Source organism: Parasteatoda tepidariorum, chromosome 10, assembly GCF_982258835.1.
Source record: "Parasteatoda tepidariorum strain Cologne lab strain chromosome 10, Ptep-v5.0, whole genome shotgun sequence".
Classification (NCBI taxonomy): Eukaryota; Metazoa; Arthropoda; class Arachnida; order Araneae; family Theridiidae; genus Parasteatoda; species Parasteatoda tepidariorum.
The window spans coordinates 51,841,119-51,862,619 of record NC_141764.1 but is presented as its reverse complement, the minus strand read 5'-3'; the positions used below and the strand labels follow the sequence as shown (position 1 = coordinate 51,862,619).

The 21,501-nt window shown below is 28.3% G+C and overlaps 1 protein-coding gene across 5 annotated transcripts in view; it reads left to right on the top strand.

Annotated features, from left to right (window-relative positions):
• LOC107447387 (nuclear hormone receptor family member nhr-91) overlaps positions 1-21,501 on the top strand; it is a 188,638-nt gene that overhangs the window by 146,611 nt on the left and 20,526 nt on the right. For all 5 annotated transcript variants that reach the window (XM_087153299.1, XM_087153298.1, XM_087153295.1 and 2 more), the window contains exons 2-3: positions 16,451-16,666; positions 19,846-20,303. In XM_087153299.1, coding sequence (XP_087009425.1) covers positions 16,456-16,666; positions 19,846-20,303 — 669 coding nt within the window. In that variant the 5' untranslated portion in view covers positions 16,451-16,455. The remainder of the gene's footprint in view (positions 1-16,450; positions 16,667-19,845; positions 20,304-21,501) is intronic.

Genomic DNA, 21,501 nt, shown 5'->3' with positions numbered 1-21,501 from the left:
CAAGGAGTAACTATCAATAATTTTATTCGCATCGCTAGTTACTCTTTCTCTTGTATTCTCTTTCGCTCTTCATCTATATATGTAAATTTCACTTAAAAATTTCTATGTTTTGAGAAAGTTACATTTTTAAATATTTTATTCGATTATAACAGACATGTTATCGTGTATTTACTAGGAGTAACTATTGATAATTTTATTCGCATCGCTAGTTACTCTTACTCTTGTATTCTCTTTTGCTCTTCATCTATATATGTAAATTTCACTTAAAAATTTCTATGTTTTGAGAAAGTTACATTTTTAAATATTTTATTCGATTATAACAGACATGTTATCGTGTATTTACTAGGAGTAACTATTGATAATTTTATTCGCATCGCTAGTTACTCTTACTCTTGTATTCTCTTTCGCTCTTCATCTATATATGTAAATTTCACTTAAAAATTTCTATGTTTTGAGAAAGTTACATTTTTAAATATTTTATTCGATTATAACAGACATGTTATCGTGTATTTACTAGGAGTAACTATTGATAATTTTATTCGCATCGCTAGTTACTCTTACTCTTGTATTCTCTTTTGCTCTTCATCTATATATGTAAATTTCACTTAAAAATTTCTATGTTTTGAGAAAGTTACATTTTTAAATATTTTATTCGATTATAACAGACATGTTATCGTGTATTTACTAGGAGTAACTATTGATAATTTTATTCGCATCGCTAGTTACTCTTACTCTTGTATTCTCTTTCGCTCTTCATCTATATATGTAAATTTCACTTAAAAATTTCTATGTTTTGAGAAAGTTACATTTTTAAATATTTTATTCGATTATAACAGACATGTTATCGTGTATTTACTAGGAGTAACTATTGATAATTTTATTCGCATCGCTAGTTACTCTTACTCTTGTATTCTCTTTTGCTCTTCATCTATATATGTAAATTTCACTTAAAAATTTCTATGTTTTGAGAAAGTTACATTTTTAAATATTTTAATCGATTATAACAGACATGTTATCGTGTATTTACTGGGAGTAACTATTGATAATTTTATTCGCATCGCTAGTTACTCTTACTCTTGTATTCTCTTTCGCTCTTCATCTATATATGTAAATTTCACTTAAAAATTTCTATGTTTTGAGAAAGTTACATTTTTAAATATTTTATTCGATTATAACAGACATGTTATCGTGTATTTACTAGGAGTAACTATTGATAATTTTATTCGCATCGCTAGTTACTCTTACTCTTGTATTCTCTTTCGCTCTTCATCTATATATGTAAATTTCACTTAAAAATTTCTATGTTTTGAGAAAGTTACATTTTTAAATATTTTATTCGATTATAACAGACATGTTATCGTGTATTTACTAGGAGTAACTATTGATAATTTTATTCGCATCGCTAGTTACTCTTACTCTTGTATTCTCTTTTGCTCTTCATCTATATATGTAAATTTCACTTAAAAATTTCTATGTTTTGAGAAAGTTACATTTTTAAATATTTTATTCGATTATAACAGACATGTTATCGTGTATTTACTAGGAGTAACTATTGATAATTTTATTCGCATCGCTAGTTACTCTTACTCTTGTATTCTCTTTCGCTCTTCATCTATATATGTAAATTTCACTTAAAAATTTCTATGTTTTGAGAAAGTTACATTTTTAAATATTTTATTCGATTATAACAGACATGTTATCGTGTATTTACTAGGAGTAACTATTGATAATTTTATTCGCATCGCTAGTTACTCTTACTCTTGTATTCTCTTTTGCTCTTCATCTATATATGTAAATTTCACTTAAAAATTTCTATGTTTTGAGAAAGTTACATTTTTAAATATTTTATTCGATTATAACAGACATGTTATCGTGTATTTACTAGGAGTAACTATTGATAATTTTATTCGCATCGCTAGTTACTCTTACTCTTGTATTCTCTTTCGCTCTTCATCTATATATGTAAATTTCACTTAAAAATTTCTATGTTTTGAGAAAGTTACATTTTTAAATATTTTATTCGATTATAACAGACATGTTATCGTGTATTTACTAGGAGTAACTATTGATAATTTTATTCGCATCGCTAGTTACTCTTACTCTTGTATTCTCTTTTGCTCTTCATCTATATATGTAAATTTCACTTAAAAATTTCTATGTTTTGAGAAAGTTACATTTTTAAATATTTTATTCGATTATAACAGACATGTTATCGTGTATTTACTAGGAGTAACTATTGATAATTTTATTCGCATCGCTAGTTACTCTTACTCTTGTATTCTCTTTCGCTCTTCATCTATATATGTAAATTTCACTTAAAAATTTCTATGTTTTGAGAAAGTTACATTTTTAAATATTTTATTCGATTATAACAGACATGTTATCGTGTATTTACTAGGAGTAACTATTGATAATTTTATTCGCATCGCTAGTTACTCTTACTCTTGTATTCTCTTTTGCTCTTCATCTATATATGTAAATTTCACTTAAAAATTTCTATGTTTTGAGAAAGTTACATTTTTAAATATTTTATTCGATTATAACAGACATGTTATCGTGTATTTACTAGGAGTAACTATTGATAATTTTATTCGCATCGCTAGTTACTCTTACTCTTGTATTCTCTTTTGCTCTTCATCTATATATGTAAATTTCACTTAAAAATTTCTATGTTTTGAGAAAGTTACATTTTTAAATATTTTATTCGATTATAACAGACATGTTATCGTGTATTTACTAGGAGTAACTATTGATAATTTTATTCGCATCGCTAGTTACTCTTACTCTTGTATTCTCTTTTGCTCTTCATCTATATATGTAAATTTCACTTAAAAATTTCTATGTTTTGAGAAAGTTACATTTTTAAATATTTTATTCGATTATAACAGACATGTTATCGTGTATTTACTAGGAGTAACTATGGATAATTTTATTCGCATCGCTAGTTACTCTTACTCTTGTATTCTCTTTTGCTCTTCATCTATATATGTAAATTTCACTTAAAAATTTCTATGTTTTGAGAAAGTTACATTTTTAAATATTTTATTCGATTATAACAGACATGTTATCGTGTATTTACTAGGAGTAACTATTGATAATTTTATTCGCATCGCTAGTTACTCTTACTCTTGTATTCTCTTTTGCTCTTCATCTATATATGTAAATTTCACTTAAAAATTTCTATGTTTTGAGAAAGTTACATTTTTAAATATTTTATTCGATTATAACAGACATGTTATCGTGTATTTACTAGGAGTAACTATTGATAATTTTATTCGCATCGCTAGTTACTCTTACTCTTGTATTCTCTTTTGCTCTTCATCTATATATGTAAATTTCACTTAAAAATTTCTATGTTTTGAGAAAGTTACATTTTTAAATATTTTATTCGATTATAACAGACATGTTATCGTGTATTTACTAGGAGTAACTATTGATAATTTTATTCGCATCGCTAGTTACTCTTACTCTTGTATTCTCTTTTGCTCTTCATCTATATATGTAAATTTCACTTAAAAATTTCTATGTTTTGAGAAAGTTACATTTTTAAATATTTTATTCGATTATAACAGACATGTTATCGTGTATTTACTAGGAATAACTATTAATAATTTTATTCGCATCGCTAGTTACTCTTACTCTTGTATTCTCTTTCGCTCTTCATCTATATATGTATAATTCACTTAAAAATTTCTATGTCTTAAGAAAGTAATAAATTTGAGTATTTTATTTGATTGTGACAGGCATGCTATCACTTTTTTTTATATTCATTTAAAAACTTTTATATGTTTACTAGTAGTAATTTTTCTTGTAGTATTTTAATTCTCATTACTAGTTACACTTTCTCTTGTATTCTCGCTCTTCATTTTTATGCATTTAACTTAAAAATTTCTCTTTTGAGAAAGTTATATTTTTAAATATTTTATTCGATTATGACAGACATGTTATCGTAATTTTTTATTTATTTAAAAACTTACATGTAATTTATTAAGTGTAATTTTAATATAGAATCGTAATAATAATTACAAAACCAAACTGATATAAAAATGAATTGTTTATCTAACCAACAAATGTTAAAATGTAATGATTTCGGTAGTAGCATGCGATAATGGCTGAATTCGCCTGTTTCTGATGCGCTGTAATGTGTTTCCAGATTTTATGCTGATTGTATAATAAATTTTAGGAAATATTTCGCTATGGAAAATGTTAAACTTCAAAATTTGAGTTATTTGATGCATTGAGCGTTTTATTGATGGGTAATATTTTTTGATGTATTGTAAGAATACATATGTGACATATTGCGAGAATAAAATGAAAAAACACTTAGTGGTAAAGGCCCTGGGTGTATTAGAAAAAAATGAAAGAAAGTAAAACAAAAAAATTTCATACAATGTGCTTCAAAGATATGATATTTAAACATTTTTCTATTCAATTTCTGCGTATGTTGACTCTTTAATAACTATAATTCATTTCGTACATGCGTAATATGATTTTCTTTTTAGAAATTTCACTCTTCCTTTGAGTTCTTTTTAAATTTAAAAAAGCAATTCATGATTTTTTTCCTTTGTGAATTTATACTTGTTTGTATTCTAACCACTATTCATGGCTGCTACGCTACAATAGTATCGTTTCAAAATGTATCCTAATTTGACCGAATGATATTGTAAGTTCAACAACTATATCGTTTACTGTTAGGGGCTTCATGCTCGACTCCCCATGGAGGTGACACAGGTTTGAAACCCAGCGTTGTCTGGTTGATACGAATTCTGCTCTCATCTCAAACCGATCGCGTGCTAACGTAAAATATTTTCAGTAGTAGACGGATCATCGGTTAGAATCCTCTTGCCGTCAGGCTAACCGTTTGAGGTTTCTGTGGTTTTTCCCCTCTATGTAAAAAAAAATACTGGTTGATTTCATCGAAAAGTTCACCAAGAAGGCTAGTTTATTCCAATACTTGTTCCAGGAGATCCCTTATCTTCTGATGATCGCTCGGGTTCAAACGAGCTGAGTATTGATAATCGTAAACTCAGAATGGAATCGGCTGTGTAACGCCGGTTTTTAACTAAATTATCGTTACTTAACCGAATGATATCGTACGCATTTTATCGAGTGAATAAAATAAAGTTTTAAGGCCTTTTTTTAAAAAAAAAAAATCTGTTTTCAAACCTGATTGCAAAGACACAAAATTAAGGGTTTTTTTTTTACAATTTTAAATGACACTTTATCGCGATGGAGAAAAATGACATCTCTTTATCATCATCAAACAGTTAGTAGCAAGTCCGCCTTTTTTCTCTATTTATAGAAAAGAATCTTGCTTTGGAGTGTGTCACACACGCCCCAACACATTAGAGCTCCTCAAACATTGCAAAAGAAAATTAAATAGAGCCAGAGGTCATAGAACGCGAGTGTCTGCCTTATTTCTCCACTCCGTACAGAATTAGAAAAAAAAATATTATACCGAAAATAAAAATTGCGGGAGAGCAGGAAAAAAAATTTTTTAACTGAAAAAAAGTGTATTTGGCAGCAGATGCGGTCGCCAAGGCCGCGAATTGCGAGGTGCGGCTATGAACAGTGATCATAGCAGATGCTTCTGTTCTCGTCAGTTTCCTGTTCGATAAATAATGAAATTTTCGTGACATAAAGCACTCCCCAGTCACTAAGGTACATTGTAACGTAAAGTACTATCACGATGCAAATCACGATATAACGAATGGTGGCATTGCTCTATCTGCCGTAGTATAACATAAATTAAATTAAGGGAGAGGATTTATACGCACCTAAATTTCAAAAATTAATCCTATTCAATTAAAGTTTTTAGTATTTTAATTAAGTTTAAAAAGCGTTATTTAACGCATTTCTTGTATAAATTGAACTTTTGTACCATAATACCTTTGATATACTTTTGTACTATAATAATTGTCTAAATTAGTTGATTATTTACTTTTTTTTAGCTGTTCGCTATAAAAAAAATTAAATGCCATTGCTCTATCTGCCGCAGTATAACATAAATTAAATTAAGGGAGAGGATTTATATGTACCTAAATTTCAAAAATGAATCCTATTCAATTAAAGTTTTTAGTATTTTAATTAAGTTTAAAAAGCGTTATTTAGCGCATTTCTTGTATAAATTGAATACCATAATACCTTTGATATACTTTTGTACTATAACAATTGTCTAAATTAGTCAATTATTTACTTTTTTTCTTAGCTGTACGTTTAAAAAAAAATCAAATGTAAATTGTTGTTTTTTTTAATTTATAGTAATAATTTCTCGATATCAAATATATTTCTCTATATTCTTTTTTTTTTTAAATTTTTGCGCTAATGATTGTCGCATTAAAGACAATTCTTTAAATGTTGCTGTTTGTCCAATTAGGGTATTTTTTATTTTTATGTTGCTGACTGTTATGTATCAATTTTTTTTAAAGATAATGATTGTTCGATATTTTATTTGTTTGCATGGTAATGATTTTCCGACTTGTTTTGACGGTAATGATTTTTTAATTATTATTTTTTATTTCTACGCTAATAATTTACCAACTTGAATATTTTTTTCTTTTTAATTGTAGCGGTTGTCCAATTAAATATTTAAAATGTACTGATTGACAGATTCCAAATTAATTTTATATTTCCAATAAAAGGAGGATGTAGAATACTTAGTCAATGCAATGACTAGGAATTCTGTAGAATGCTAGCATTTCATATATGGAGCATTTCATTTCATATTAAAATATATGCAATGTTATTATTAACTCATCATATCATATATGATAAAATAATGCTTTAAATATCTTACAGGTTATACGAATTTATTTATTATTTCATTATTCAATTATTTAATTTCATAATTTTCTTCTTTTTGTTCTCCTGCGATAGAGCTCTCACCTGCCATGAGGTGGTCGGGTTCAAATCCAAGCGTTGGCGGATCGATACGAATTCCGCACCCCGCTCGCAGCGACCAAAACATATCCCCAATAATAGACAGATCATGGGTTAGAGACCCCTTGCCATCAGGCTAACCGTGGGAGGTTTTCGGGTTTCAGGTTAATTCCACCAAAAAGTCCTCCATGAAGGCAAGTTTCTCCCAATACTTGATCCAGGTGTTCCCTTGGGTCTTCTGGATTGGGTTCAAATTCGTGACCAATGACATGTTGGTGGCAATATGGTGAGCATTGCGATACTACCGCTTTTTACTTCTGGCACTCTCTAATCTGTAAAACTGGGGATCGAACCTGTTCTAATGTTATATTTTTATATTGGCATTTTTGTTTTGTTTTTACATAATTTTTATATTACCTAACTTTTTATTGTTATTATTTTATGAGGATTTTGTTTCGAGCCTAGCAGAAATAACTGTGGAAAATATTTCTTTTTATTATGTTAAGTATAGGGTTTAAGGTTTTTCTAGATTTATTTTGAAACTTTAAGAATCTCCTTTAAAGAAAAACCGCTGAAAAAATAAGCAATGTAATAGTTAATTCTAAATATGAAGAATAGTAGAAACACTTAAAAACTTACTTTTTAGCACTTGTTACATAATATATATATATATATATATATATATATATATATATATATATATATATATATATATATATATATATATATATATATATATATATATATATATATATATATATATATATATATATATATATATATATATTGTACCTTTTTTGTATGAATTCAGCTGTTTTTGAAACTAAACACCTCTTATTTTAAAAAAATTCATATATTTATCTGAAATTTTAAAATTTTACTTTCAATAATAAAAAGGAAACATTAATCCTCGAAAAATATATTTTAAAAATATTTTCATCTTTCTGATTATAAAATTGTTGCTGTCGAATGTTTACTTCATTTTTATATTTTCTTAAACAAATGTACTTAAATGATAGTATGGTTAAGAAGACGTGAACACAAAACTATACAGGTTTTAACCATTTACCATTAGCATGGTTTCAAAACCATAAAAAAGAAATTTTACTGAACATTGGAGATAGTTTAGCATCTCTATGAATCTGCCATCTATGCGTGAATGAGATTATCGTATTCTAATTCTATTGGTTTCTGTAGGTTGGCCTTGTTGGTGCAATAACGTTCAAGTTGTACTGCTATATTACTTGAAAGCAGTTAATAAACGGTTTTTCTTACATTTAGCAGTTTGAATACCATCTTATTTATTGATATTTAATCATTTTTTCAGAGAAATTTCTAATAGTATTGTGATAAAAATAACCAAATTTTATTTTTAATTTTACCAAACTCAACACAAAAAGCTCATGGGTAAAAATTACCGAGTGTTAGGTGTCCCAAATGAGCCAAAAACACAATAAATTTTACTACATTCTGGTAGTTCTGACTATATTTTTTTCTCATTGTACAAATGCAGAATTTGTAAAATTAAATAATAATGCTCATAACCTTGAGGGAAAAGAAACACATTTATAGGGAAAAAGCAATAAATAATTAATGATTTATATGTACTAGAAAGAACATGCTTCGGCGAATTGCATGATGTCATATATTAAATATCGACTGTTAATCATAACTCTACAGGTCAACAAACTTCATTTGTATACTTTTACTCAAGTAATTACCTGCAAGTTTCATTTAACATTTCAGATGAAATAAATATACAAGTGGTATCAAATATTTTAATGCTGTGAGTATGATGGGTTAGGAATCGGGGAAGATTGACCTTGGCCCCATCTTTATATACCATCTGCGGGAAAATCGATTCGCCCCTTTCTAGTACACCTCTAGTTCTTTTTATTTTTTTATTCCCCGAGTTCGTTGAACTTGCTAGGCGCAAGGTCGATATTATATTCCGTTCTTTTATGATCTACCCTGCTAGTGTTTTAGGTGTGCGGGAAACAAAAGCACAGGTTTAGAATTTGCAAAGAAAAGAGATAATTTTTTCCTAATTGCCTTAAATGTATTATTATTAATTATAAGTATTAGTAGTAAATATTTGTACATTTTTGTACTGCGATTTTGGTGAAATAAGTATGAGTCGAATAATTACTAACATTATTAGTCGATTGTATTAGTTTTTATTTGGGTATTAATATGTAAATAAATTAGGGTCCATAGCGTTTTTAAAAACTGCTTAAAGTTGCTTATTTTTGATGTACGTTTTTTAAAAGCCCTTAAATGTGCTTTTTTTTTCGGGGTTTGTAAAAAGTGCTTAATTTTCTATCTTTTATAAAGAGATTTTTTCTTTGACGCATCGATTGTTGATCTAAATTACAAAAAAATGCATGATTTTCACAATTTTCTCTGGAATATTTATCAGAAATTAGTTATTTTAACATGATTATGTAAAGTTTTTGAAAATGTTTTTTAATTTTATTGATTTTATGTTTATAAATTAAGAACTTTAAGCGATAGAGAAAAATAATTTTTATTACTGCACATATCCTAATTATAACTTTTTTTTTTTTTTTTGGAAAGGGATTAAAAATTTTTTTGAGTGTTTGAAAAGTACTTAAAAGGTGCTTACTTTTTGTTGAAAAATCTTGCTACGCACCCTGTAAATAGTATTAGGTTTTTCATTAATGTTCGTATTAATGTTTAAATTAACTGTATTATGTTTTTAATTGTGGTATTAGTAAATAAATTAGTAGTGTTATAGCTTAAATTATGGTATTGATATATAAATTAAAGGTTTACTACAGTTTAATTTTTTTCCCAATCAAATTACTGTTTTATTAATTAATTGAATTGGATTTTAGTTCCAAACTATTTTTAGATTATGCTTGTAAACTGGCGATAATTATTTGAGGTGATTAAATTTTTGGAATGATAATTATTTCCGATTATTTGCAATGATAATTATTTTCGATTAATAATTGTATTGCAACTGTCAGACATTGATAATATTTAAATAAAAAATGTCTACTAGGAAGATATTCTTAATAGCATGTAATAATTATTACTAAATCATAAAAAAATTACTTTAATCAGGTTGATTTCGCGGTTTATATAATAGCATTACTTAGGAAATTTTTTTTTCTCTTCTATCTTGATTCTAAGCTATCTTCGAATCGAATTTTTTCCAAATTTAAAAATTCTTGGAAATGAGCATTTAAAAACCTTTAATCCAGTATTAAGAATATGTTATTTATAATAGGTTTCACAACATGAAAAACCCATAGAAATTTTACCATTACTAATATAAAATGTCCTGGTTAATTAAAAATGGAATCTGAATTAAAATAATCATAATAATAAATTTCGAAAAAAATCATTTTATTCCTGTATAAAATTGATTCTTCATTAGTTTCTGCTTCAAATTTCACAAAACATCGCAATAATCTTTTTTGTTACGTTTACGATTGATTTTGCTTTATCCTATAAGGAATCTAATTTCCTTTAAGGTTAACTAATAAATTATAAGTGAAGTCCCTCTTTAGTCAAAAAACAGTTTCATAAAATATTAGTTATAAACAAGACTATTGTAATCAATTTTGTTTAGGAGGAGGGGCTGGTTTTATTATATTATAAACATTTTTGTATTTTTATAAGCCGGTTCACTGTGCAAAAAAAAAAAAATTTTAAATTAATAATAAATCAATAATAATCCTTTTAATCATGTTTTATTACCCTCCGTTTTTAAACGGAAGTCAAGGAATAATAAATAAATTAATAAAAAGAAAATTCTTAATGCGATAAAATTTCGCAAGAAACAACTAACTAGATCACAGGATTTAAATTTCAAGAGGCAATGCTCTTTTAACTTCCTTGTCCACCTGCAGATGGCACTATTTCGTAAAGTTTGGATAGTAAACAAAATAAGTTAATACAAAATGAATTGCAACAGATTGCGTATAACGGACTGACCGGTTTTTTATTTTGGAAGTAGAATCAAAAACGAGTTTTTCATAGACTGTGTCACTGGCACGAATTCACTTTTTATTTTCTTTTTTAACTTTTATTATTAAGGAAGTTCATTGTTATGAGGAAGTAAAAACCGTGTTGTTAAAATAAACGTTCCTCCTATTAATTATTGAAATATCGCAATGTTTATTACAAAAATTCCTAAAAATAGTATTTAACTGAAACAAATATTTTTTTGAAAAAAAAAATGGAAAAGGCATTTTTCTTAAAATGTTTGTAGATTTTTTAATTGTTATTTTACCATCCGTGTTTTGAATTTACATCATCAGTTGGCGGGGTCAATGAACTTATTGAGCACTGTTCGTAAACTCATTAAGAGTATTAGACATCAGTTTTAAAGGTATTCTGATAGATTTATGAAAACTCGATATATAAACTAATAATTTTATTGATTTAAAAAATGCAAAGAGGAAAAAAAAAGTTTTGAGATGTTTTAATGAATTTTAGAAATCAGCTTCAGAAAAATCCGGAAAAAAAAACAAGTTTTTCATTGTAAGGGGGATTTTTTTAAAGTTTTTTTTTTTTCTTTAAAGTTGATCATTTCATGATTTTAAATATTTATACATTAAAATTACGATAGAAAGTGAACATAAAGGTCGGTTAAAACGAGTAATGACATGAAAGCACTAAAATTAATTAAAAAATCTTCAGCTAAAACCATTGCTATCGGCAAAAAATTCGAAAATATTCAATTTAATTACAATGGGAAAAGTAACTAAATAAATTTGTAATATTTATTTTTTTATTTTTCATTAATATTTTACTCTAATAATATTTTTCCTCTGGACTTCAACTAATAATAGTTTAAGATAAGGATAACTAATAGTTTAAGATAAGGTTTAATATATTACAACATTGTATTCTAATATGCATGCAAATTTTCATAAACTTTTTCTATTTAAAATTAAAACCAATTATTGTTATTATTTTTTACTTTTTTTTCCAGAATATTGCAAACTTAATAAAACTATATTATCCGTGATATTCTAATACTTAGTGACAATATAATCAGTATTGTATTATTATCCCTTAAGGATAATACAATCAGTATCACTTATTACTTAATATTTTGTTTTGAACTTTGTAAATAGGAAGTTCATAGTAAAGAAAATATAACCTTTGATATCTCAAACGACCAAATTTAAAAGGCTTATCATCTTTTTGAATAATCAATTTATTATTAAAAATAGATAACGATATTTTAAAACATATGCTATCGACCTTATAATGATTTAAACTTGACTTTCTCTGATCGATGACTAACGTAGTCATGTTTAGAAACTGAAAAAAAAAAAAAAAATATCGAATGAACATTTTGTTCTTGACTGTACTTTGATTCTGAAAGGTTAGTGACTGAAAATTCGATAGCTCTCTCATTTTAAGTGAACACTTCACAAACAGCAGTTACACTGTAAAGGTCAACAATTTGGCATGTCTGTGTGTCTGTCTCTGGTATCGATAGACAAAGCGCGAGATTTCTAGCGCACGAGACATTTTATCACAGGAGGTCAATGGCCGCCGGGCGTGGGCGAGACCAAAGTCTGGGATGGGGGTAGGGATTTCCCGAATTCACTGTGTTCCAATAAGAGTAAGCACTATCTATGGATATTTCACTTACCTCCCCTTCCCCCGAAATGGCTTGTGTTGAGCGCATAATGACCCGAGGATAATTAATGTACTAGAAAAACGCCATTACGTAATAAAAAAAATGCTTCCGCGTCTAAATGAATTTTGAAAATATTGGGCTTTTTATTCTTTCTTTCGAATTAAAGAGAATAGTTCTAATCATGCACTATTTTTGTTCTTATATTGTTCTTTAAGCAAAATAAGATTCTATAAGCAATAATCACGCCATTTTTATTCTTGCATTGTTCTATAGGCAATATAAGATTCTAAAAGCAGTAATCATGCCATTTTGTTCTTATATTGTTTTATAAGCAATATAAGATTTTATAAAACTTGCAATTTTGTCATTTATTTGTTCTGGTTATAAGCAATTCATCATTAAGTGTAAACAAACAGAATATTATATATCACCAAAAGATAGTGAAAAAGTGGATAAAATAATTTTAATCATGCGCCATTTCTGTTTTTATATTGTTCTATGAAATCACTGATAATAAATAGTACGTTATTAGCATGAAAATAATCAGGATATTACATACTTTTAATATATAATGAAAAAGTGGATGAAATAGAATAATTTTCATTATTATTGTTTGGCATTTTTATTCTTACGTTGTTTTATGGGCAGCATAACTGGTAATAAACAATACGTTATCTTTCTGTAAATTATCAGATTATTACAAAATCTTAATAGATAATGACAAACTAAATAAGATCTTTTTATCCATGCCCTACTTTCATTTTTATATTGTTTACCATGCTAAATCATTAGTGATAAATAATACTTCATTAGTATGCAAATAATCAGAATATTACATTATTTTAAAAGATAACTTGAAAGTAAAGAGATAATTTTTAACCTTGCATTATTTTTTTTCTTATGCTGTTTCAAAAGCAATGGTTAATATTACTTTATAAGTAAGTAAATAATTGTAATAATTTATGATCTAAATAGATAATTAGAAACTGAATAAAATATTCTTAACTAAGGGTCTGCATAAACGCAAAATTTTAAGAGGTAACATGTTAAGAAATGGAAAGATGCGTACTATTTTTTTTTGTATTATACTTTATAAATCTTAAGAAAATATTGAACAATATCTATGCTTTTTAAGGCGACCGGGAGTCCAAAATATGTAGACCTATATTTTTAACCATATAATATGTTTTTTTCTTTCATTGCTTCAAAAGCAGCATTCGTACATAACTTATGTACTGATCAAGCAATATTGCCTTATGTAACATAAGGCAATATTGCTTGATCAGTATGTAAATAATTATAATGTTACATAATCTTAATAGATAATTAGCAACTAAATAAAGCATTTTCAATCCTGTACATATTTTGAATGTTTAAAGAATATCGATAAGTTTAAAAATAAATAATTTAATCAGATGCTGAATAAATTATTTATTTTTAAACTTATCGATCCTATAATTAGATGCTGGATTAATACTTCAAAGTGATGTTTTATAAACTATTTATTTAAATCTTATTTTACAGTTATAATGAAAGGTTCTTTCTCAAAAATGGTTATACGCTTTTTAATTTTCAAATTAATTTATGAAATACATCTCTAAACTTGGATTATTGAGTTTATAACTTTAAATTCATTTATTCATGCCTTTTTACATATTTATGGAATTTATGCGTATAAACTAATATATCATCGCTTATTCAATGTGTGTTGAGCTATGTAGTTTTCCTAACTTTGTGCTAATTATATTTTTATTTATTTATTTATAAAATGCATACTCTATCACAAAATAGAATTTTTATTTCCTTCAATGTTTTATTTTCCTTAATGAGGCGGGAAAATGTTTCTGCGTGTTTTAGAATTTTATAAAGAAAGTATTTTACTGTTAATGATAATTCGGTTATCATTAACAGTAACCGAATTGGTACGAATCGATTCGGTTATTATCAGCGAACTAGTGCATAAAGACAATGTGAAATAGTTATTACCTCTAAAACTTTTCCTATTACTTGAGAAAACGCGATAGCAATAAACAGTGTAAAACTAGTTTTCCTGTTATATACATGGGCTAGTAGTGAAACTTCAAGGTCAGGTTCTTTCCATTCAGTCGTTGTTTTACTATTTCATTCATAATTTTTTTTTTTTTTTTTTTAAGTTCAATATTTCCATTATTACCGTTGATTGTTGTATTCATCGTGATTTTATGTCTGCATTGAATATTGAAAGAAAAGATTAAAGAATTTTAAACTAAATTTCATTTTCCCTTTGAGCTTATTTTTTAAGTTTTATTTTTAAGATTAACTTTAATTAGCTCTTGATAAATAATTTTTAAGTTTCATTTTATTTATCTCTTTATAGTTAATGCCATTAAAAAAATTAAAATGTAAACTCAAGTTTAAGCTTTATTTTTTATTTAATGCTGTAAAGAGGCGTAGATTTCACAAAATTTTGTAATATGTGTAAACTGTTTTTTACAATTTAACAAAACAACAATTTTTGTTTAGATCACAATTCTCTATAATGAAATAATAAAAAAAATTCGATTCTTTATAACATAGCCACAAAAGTAATTATATTTAAAACTATTGTTTATGAAATATTAGGTATATTTGATATTTAAGAAGGAAAACAAACATAGATGTTTTAAAGCTTGAAAGGAAAATAATTTAATATTTTTCTTTCCAACTGTTTATTATCAAAGTCATAATATTTATTAGATGAATTACATCTTGTCATTCCTAAAACCACGATTAAGAGTTTTGTTTCGATATTTGAAAAGATTAAATAAATTTATATTTGAATTCGACTAATGAACATGGTATCAGAATTAATTTTAGGTAAAAAATTAGAGTTCATCTTTATTTGAATGCATTAGCTGAACGCGTGAAAGTCACAAAATTAAAATACGTGGCAACAAAAAGAATATTGAGAACTCATTTGTAAATGATTTTATTTTTTTAATAATAATAAACTTATAATAATAATTATTATATTATAATATTTATAATAATATAATAATATTATAATATTTATAATAATATTATAATATTTATAATAATATTTATTTATAATAATATTATAATCTTTATAATAATATTTATAATAATTATTATATTTATAATAATAATCTTTTTGATAGTAATAGTTATAAAAAAATATAACTAAAATTATAAAAATTTGTTTGTAGTTTTAATATTTTTTTTATATATTGTAGAGATAATGTTACTAATTTCAACGTATATCTTAAATATAAAAAAACATTTCTAACGTGTACTCTTTAAGTTTGCTATCACAGTCAAATGTTCTGGATAAACCTACGGTAAAAAGTACTGGCACTCAGGATTCCAGTAATTTTTACCGTGAAGTTTTATACTGTAATCTTTACAATATTATTTGTTTAGTTATAGTGAGACAGTAAATATTACTCTAAAATTTACGATAAACGAAATTTTTGTTCCATTAAATTTCATGGTAAAAATTACTGGCACCCTGCGCAGCGGTACTTTTTACCGTAATTTTATCAAGAATTTTTTGCAGCCAAGGCCGGATTATCCATTAGGCCAAACTAGGTCATGGCCTGGAGCCCGCTTAAAATGGATTTTTGGAAAATAGATTAAGGAAAACAATGATTTTTAAAATTTTTGAAAAATGTTATGATTATTTTTTAGTTCTAATTTAACAAAATAAAGTAAAATTTAATTTATTATTATATATTTTAATTTTAAATATGCTTTCTTAAATGAAAAGATGTATCAATACTTTTATATTTGAATAAATAAAAAATATCCGAGAAAAAAATTTGATCTAACGTCCCCAAAAATTTTAATGGCCTTAGGGCGCCGCGTACGCTTAATCCGCCCCTGTTTGCAGCATACACTTTAACATTGATCAAAGATGTGTTGAGAGGTCAATGATTATAATTATGTTTTTTCTTTCTTTTACAGAAGCCATGATTGTAGTGGTGAGGTTGTGTGAGGAAAGGATGACCCTGTTTCACCACCTGAAGCTCAAGCGACCCCGGATGAACAGCGCCGATCATACCCCCAGCATGCATCCCCCTATCCCCTCATCCCGAAAGAAAGCCTCCTCATCCTCTGTAGCATCCTCCATGGGAAATAGAAACAACGATCAAGCGGCGGCTGGGAAAAGACTGGAAAGCGGTATACACACTATTTCCTCTCTCTACTACAACAATAAATATTATTATTATTATAATAGCATGGGGTGAAAACAAACGATAGGGCCCGTTCATAGTATACGCTCAAAAAAATGGAAAGACAATTGAAAATCCCTCCTGATTACTTTTTCTCGTCGTACTGAGCCAAAACCTGTCTTAAATATTGACCCAATACTCCTACTTGAATTATAGTTAAACATCGTAATCATCGTCACCTCCACTGCTCTAGACCAATGGCAAGGGGAGTTCTTTACATCCACAAACTATAAAGAGGTGAACATTGATAGCCACAAAACCGACCATTTTGAACAACCGACTCCATTTTGAGTTTGCGACTGCTAAAGTTCAACTCCGCAGCCTTGCAATTTTGAACCCAAATCAGAGGACAAGGGAACTCCTGGATCAAGTATTGGCTGAAATTTGCTTTCGTGGAGGACTCTTTTGATGAAACATTTGCGTTACATGAAGAGGAAAACCACGAAAACCTCTCCTGGCAGGGGTCTGTTTAGAAGAAATCTGGGTCCGTTAACGGACCCTTCACAAAATATCTTTTCATAAAAACGAACCTTTCACAAAATATTTTAACTTAAAAACGGACCTTTCACAAAATGATTTTTCTTTTAATTGGACCCTTCACAAATTTGTTTATCTTCATTATTGTTTTGTTAATCGAATAAACCTTTCCCAGTGCAGAAAACAAGAAAGATGGATGTAAACGAATTAAGTTTTGTATTCGGCTGACGATTCTTCCATTATTCGTTCGAAATGAATATTCTGCGTTCAGCAGTATAAGCTAAATACCAAATATTTATATGTTGCATTTCTAATTTAGAAGCAGCAATTGCTGTATAATTTTGAAAATTTAATTTTTTTTATTATAAGTTTACAGTGCTGAGCCTAATCTTGTATCTATTTACAATTTAAATATTCCTTGAAGTTTCTTTTTTTTGCAATAACTGGACCCTATTTGCGCAAGTTCATAAAAGCAGGACCCTGGTTGAAAGAATGTGAGTAAAGTTTTTCACAAAAACCGGACCTTTCACAGAATGTCTGGATAGGCCCCTGCCTGGTTAGCCTGACAGCAAGGGAATAACCACTTAGGATATTTTTATGATCCGTCTACCACTTAAGATATTTTTATGTCAGTACTGTGGTCGGTGCGAGTCGAGTGCGGAATTCGTATCTACCAGCCATTGCTGGGATTCGAACTTGGTTCACCTCATTGGGAGACGAATAATTACTTCTGACACTTTATAGTAATTGCTTCTCTATCCTAAGAATATTTATTTCCTAAATATATTTAGTTTACTAGGGGTTTCTCCGTTTACCAACTCCACTGATGATTTCTTACTCCTCTTCGTTCCCCCCCCCTTTAAAATTCGATACTTTTCGAAATAAAAAAAGAAAATGATCATTTTACTTGAAAAATAACACATAATCATTATAATTTTATGTAAGAACATTTTGTCAATACATTAATTGAAACAAAATGAACCATTACGTGGATTTGAAAAATGGTCAATTGTTCTTCAAAAACAAATATTTAAACTTAAAAATATACAATGTGTGACGTAATAAGATCTAATGAGTGAGAAGTAATTTAACTTGTTAACATCAACATAACCTTATATTCTATAATAGTTCAAATTGAGAGGGGTTTATATCTTTCTGGAGGCATGTACATTTTTAAAATATTTCTGCATAAATGTTAGGATTAATATATGGCAACATCTCATTTATAACTAAACTCATAAGCGCAACAGCCCAGGGAGTGCCATAGTCTACTCTGCCCACTCCGGGTTTTTTAATGTTGTATTCTAAAATGCAGTACCAGATATTACATCGCCCCCGATGCTTACTCCCCAAGACTGTTTGGTACTCATTTAATCGACTTACTGAGGATGAAAGACTGAGTCAATCTTGGCTAATCCGAGGATCGAACCCTGGAACTGCGACAGGTGACGGTAGCTCGATGCGCTACCTTTCAGCCATCGGGCGTCGGCAACATCTGATCACTTTCTCTTATTTTTGTTTATTTTGTTACTTTTAATGTCAAGTCAAGCGCGAGATATTAATTTTTTGATAACAGTGGATAACTAACCATTATTCAAAGCAAGAAAAATTGGAAAAAATTGACGGAAAAAAAAACTCAGAAGATTGCAATAACTTTAGAGCAAGGCCGCGATAGCTCAGGGGATGAAGCGTTATCTTTCCAGAGAAGTGAACCGGGTTCGAATCCCAGCGATGGCTGGTCGATACGAATCCGCATCCGTCTTGCACCGTACTGATGTGAAATATCGTCAGTAGCAGGCTTCCCTTTTCCGTCAGGCTAACCGTGTGAGGCTCTCGTGGTCTTCCTCTCCATGTAACCCAAATGTGGGGGTTAGTTCCATCAAAAAGCGCCCCACGAAGGCAAATTTCTCCCAATACTTGATCCAGCAGTTCCCTTGTCTTCGGGATTGGCTTCAAATTTCTAAATGTATTTTAACAAGGTGTTCATACATTTAGAATTATGCCCTCAATACATCTGTAAATTACCTATACATTTAGAATATCTATTATTCGATGGTAATTTTATTTTAACAAAGGTCCGAAATATTATTTATTCCTCACATGAGACTAAAATAATTAGAAAAATTTTTGCCGGAGATAAATTGAAGAGATAAATTTTTACCTGATAGGCGGGTATGAAATATTATTCAGTTTTAATAGAATTTGCTTGTTGAAAATTTTTTATACAATTAACCAAGTAGAATATGCTTGTTGAAAATTTGTTATACAATTAGTCTTTTAATAGAATATGTTTGTTGAAAATTTTTTAACAATTATTCTTCTAATAGAATATGATTTTGGAACATTTTTATACAATTATATTATTTTATAGGATATGCTTGTTGAAATTTTTTTATAAAATTATTCTTTTAATAGAATATGCTTCTCGAAATTTTTTTATGCAATTATTCTTACAATAGAATATGCTTTTCGAAATTTTTTACACAGTTATTCTTTTAATAGAATATGCTTCTCGAAATTTTTTATACTGTTTTTCTTTTAATAGAATATGCTTGTTGAAAATTTTCTACACAATTATTCTTTTATTAGAATATACTTATTCAAATTTATTTATGCAATTATTCTAAATTTATCGATTTTTCTTTTCAGAAATGGGTCTGGACTCGGGTAACAAGGAAGAGAAACAGAGCAACGATATCCAGACGGAACAGCCTCCTTTCCTAGAGTGCGGGAGCGGTCTACCAGAAGACAATGAAGCTATGCCTCAACTTGAGAGGCAGAACAGTGTATTCGATGGTGGGGGTAACCCCGAGGGGCGCGACATTCTTCCTCATCTCAGCCCTCAGCTGTGGCCCCCTTCCAGCACACTTTCATACCAGAGACATTTCGGACCCGCGGAGGCTGATGCCGAGGAAGAACCGCCGCCCCTGCTAATGGGGGACGTGCAAGGGCGAGGAAAGACTATGGTTTGGAGGAGAAGCCCTTCTTTCTCCAGAAATCGCGTTCCACCCTCTTCGACTATCACATCACCCCCATCTTCAAAACGGACACCCTCTCCCAAGCACACACCCATCCCTTCGCCTACAGCTACTTCTCCTCAATTCGAGGTACACATGGAGTGTTATTTATTTTATTCATTAATTATTAAATCGGGAGAAGAAAGATTTTGCATTAGAATCAAGCTCCCAATTATTGTCTTAAATATTTTATGACGGAGTTAAATGTAGAGAATAAAGTATTGAAAAAATACTTCTTCTCAATTCGTGGTTAATGGACACATGGACACAAAATATGTGTATAAGGGAAGTGTGTTTTAATTAATAAATTTTTTTTAATTAAATCAACAAAAAAAATTATTTTTTTTTATTTTACTTTTGAATTATTTAGTTCCCACTTATTTTCTTAATAATAGTTTTGCAATATTTATTCCAATATTATATTTAAAAAAATTGTAATGTGACTGATCACTGTCAAAGAATTACATCTAGTAATTTTAAAATAAATAATTGAGGCAAAAATACGTATAACGTGTTCTGTATAGACCTCCCTTATTATCTAGTTTTGGAATTCTTAAAAAAAAAAAATGAAATTAAAGTATGCTCATTTGGGGTTATAAGTAATAGTTAAGCGAGAAAAAAAAAACGATGTTCAAATCTAACGAATCATTAGTGAGGTCGGGGAAACTAAAGCCTGTTTCATTGTTAGAAAATACAGGGATGAGAAATCATATGGTTTTTATATTTCCCAACCAGCCTTTCCCGCTAATGATTCGGCAGATTTCGAAAGCGTTTTCGTTTCGTCTTCGCTTGATACACATATTTTTGTTTCCATTTTCGACGAGAAATATATATTAATTGTACTGTTCATCTATAACTTCAGCAAAGCCTAGACATTTTTTCCTTTATATATTTTCGAGTTAAATCTTGAAAATGTAATGAAACTTAATGCAACCCGTGTTTCTAAAGATCTATTAACTAACTCAATTAGATATCTATATGAAATTACTTTTTGAGCATATATCCCTTTATTTATTTTTTAGTAAAAATTTGACAATATAAAGAGACTCAGTGCAGCCTATATTTTCCTAAGATCTATTAACCGACTCAATTAGATAACTTTACGGTTTATAAAGTTTCTTTTTGAACTTATATCCCTTTATATATATTTTCAGTAAAAGCTTAAAAATGTAAAGAGACTTGAAACAGTCTGTATTATCCTAAGATTAATTAACTGACTCAATTAGACGTCTATACGGTTTATGAAGTTTTTTTTTTAAATATAGATTCCTGTTTATATATTTTAAGT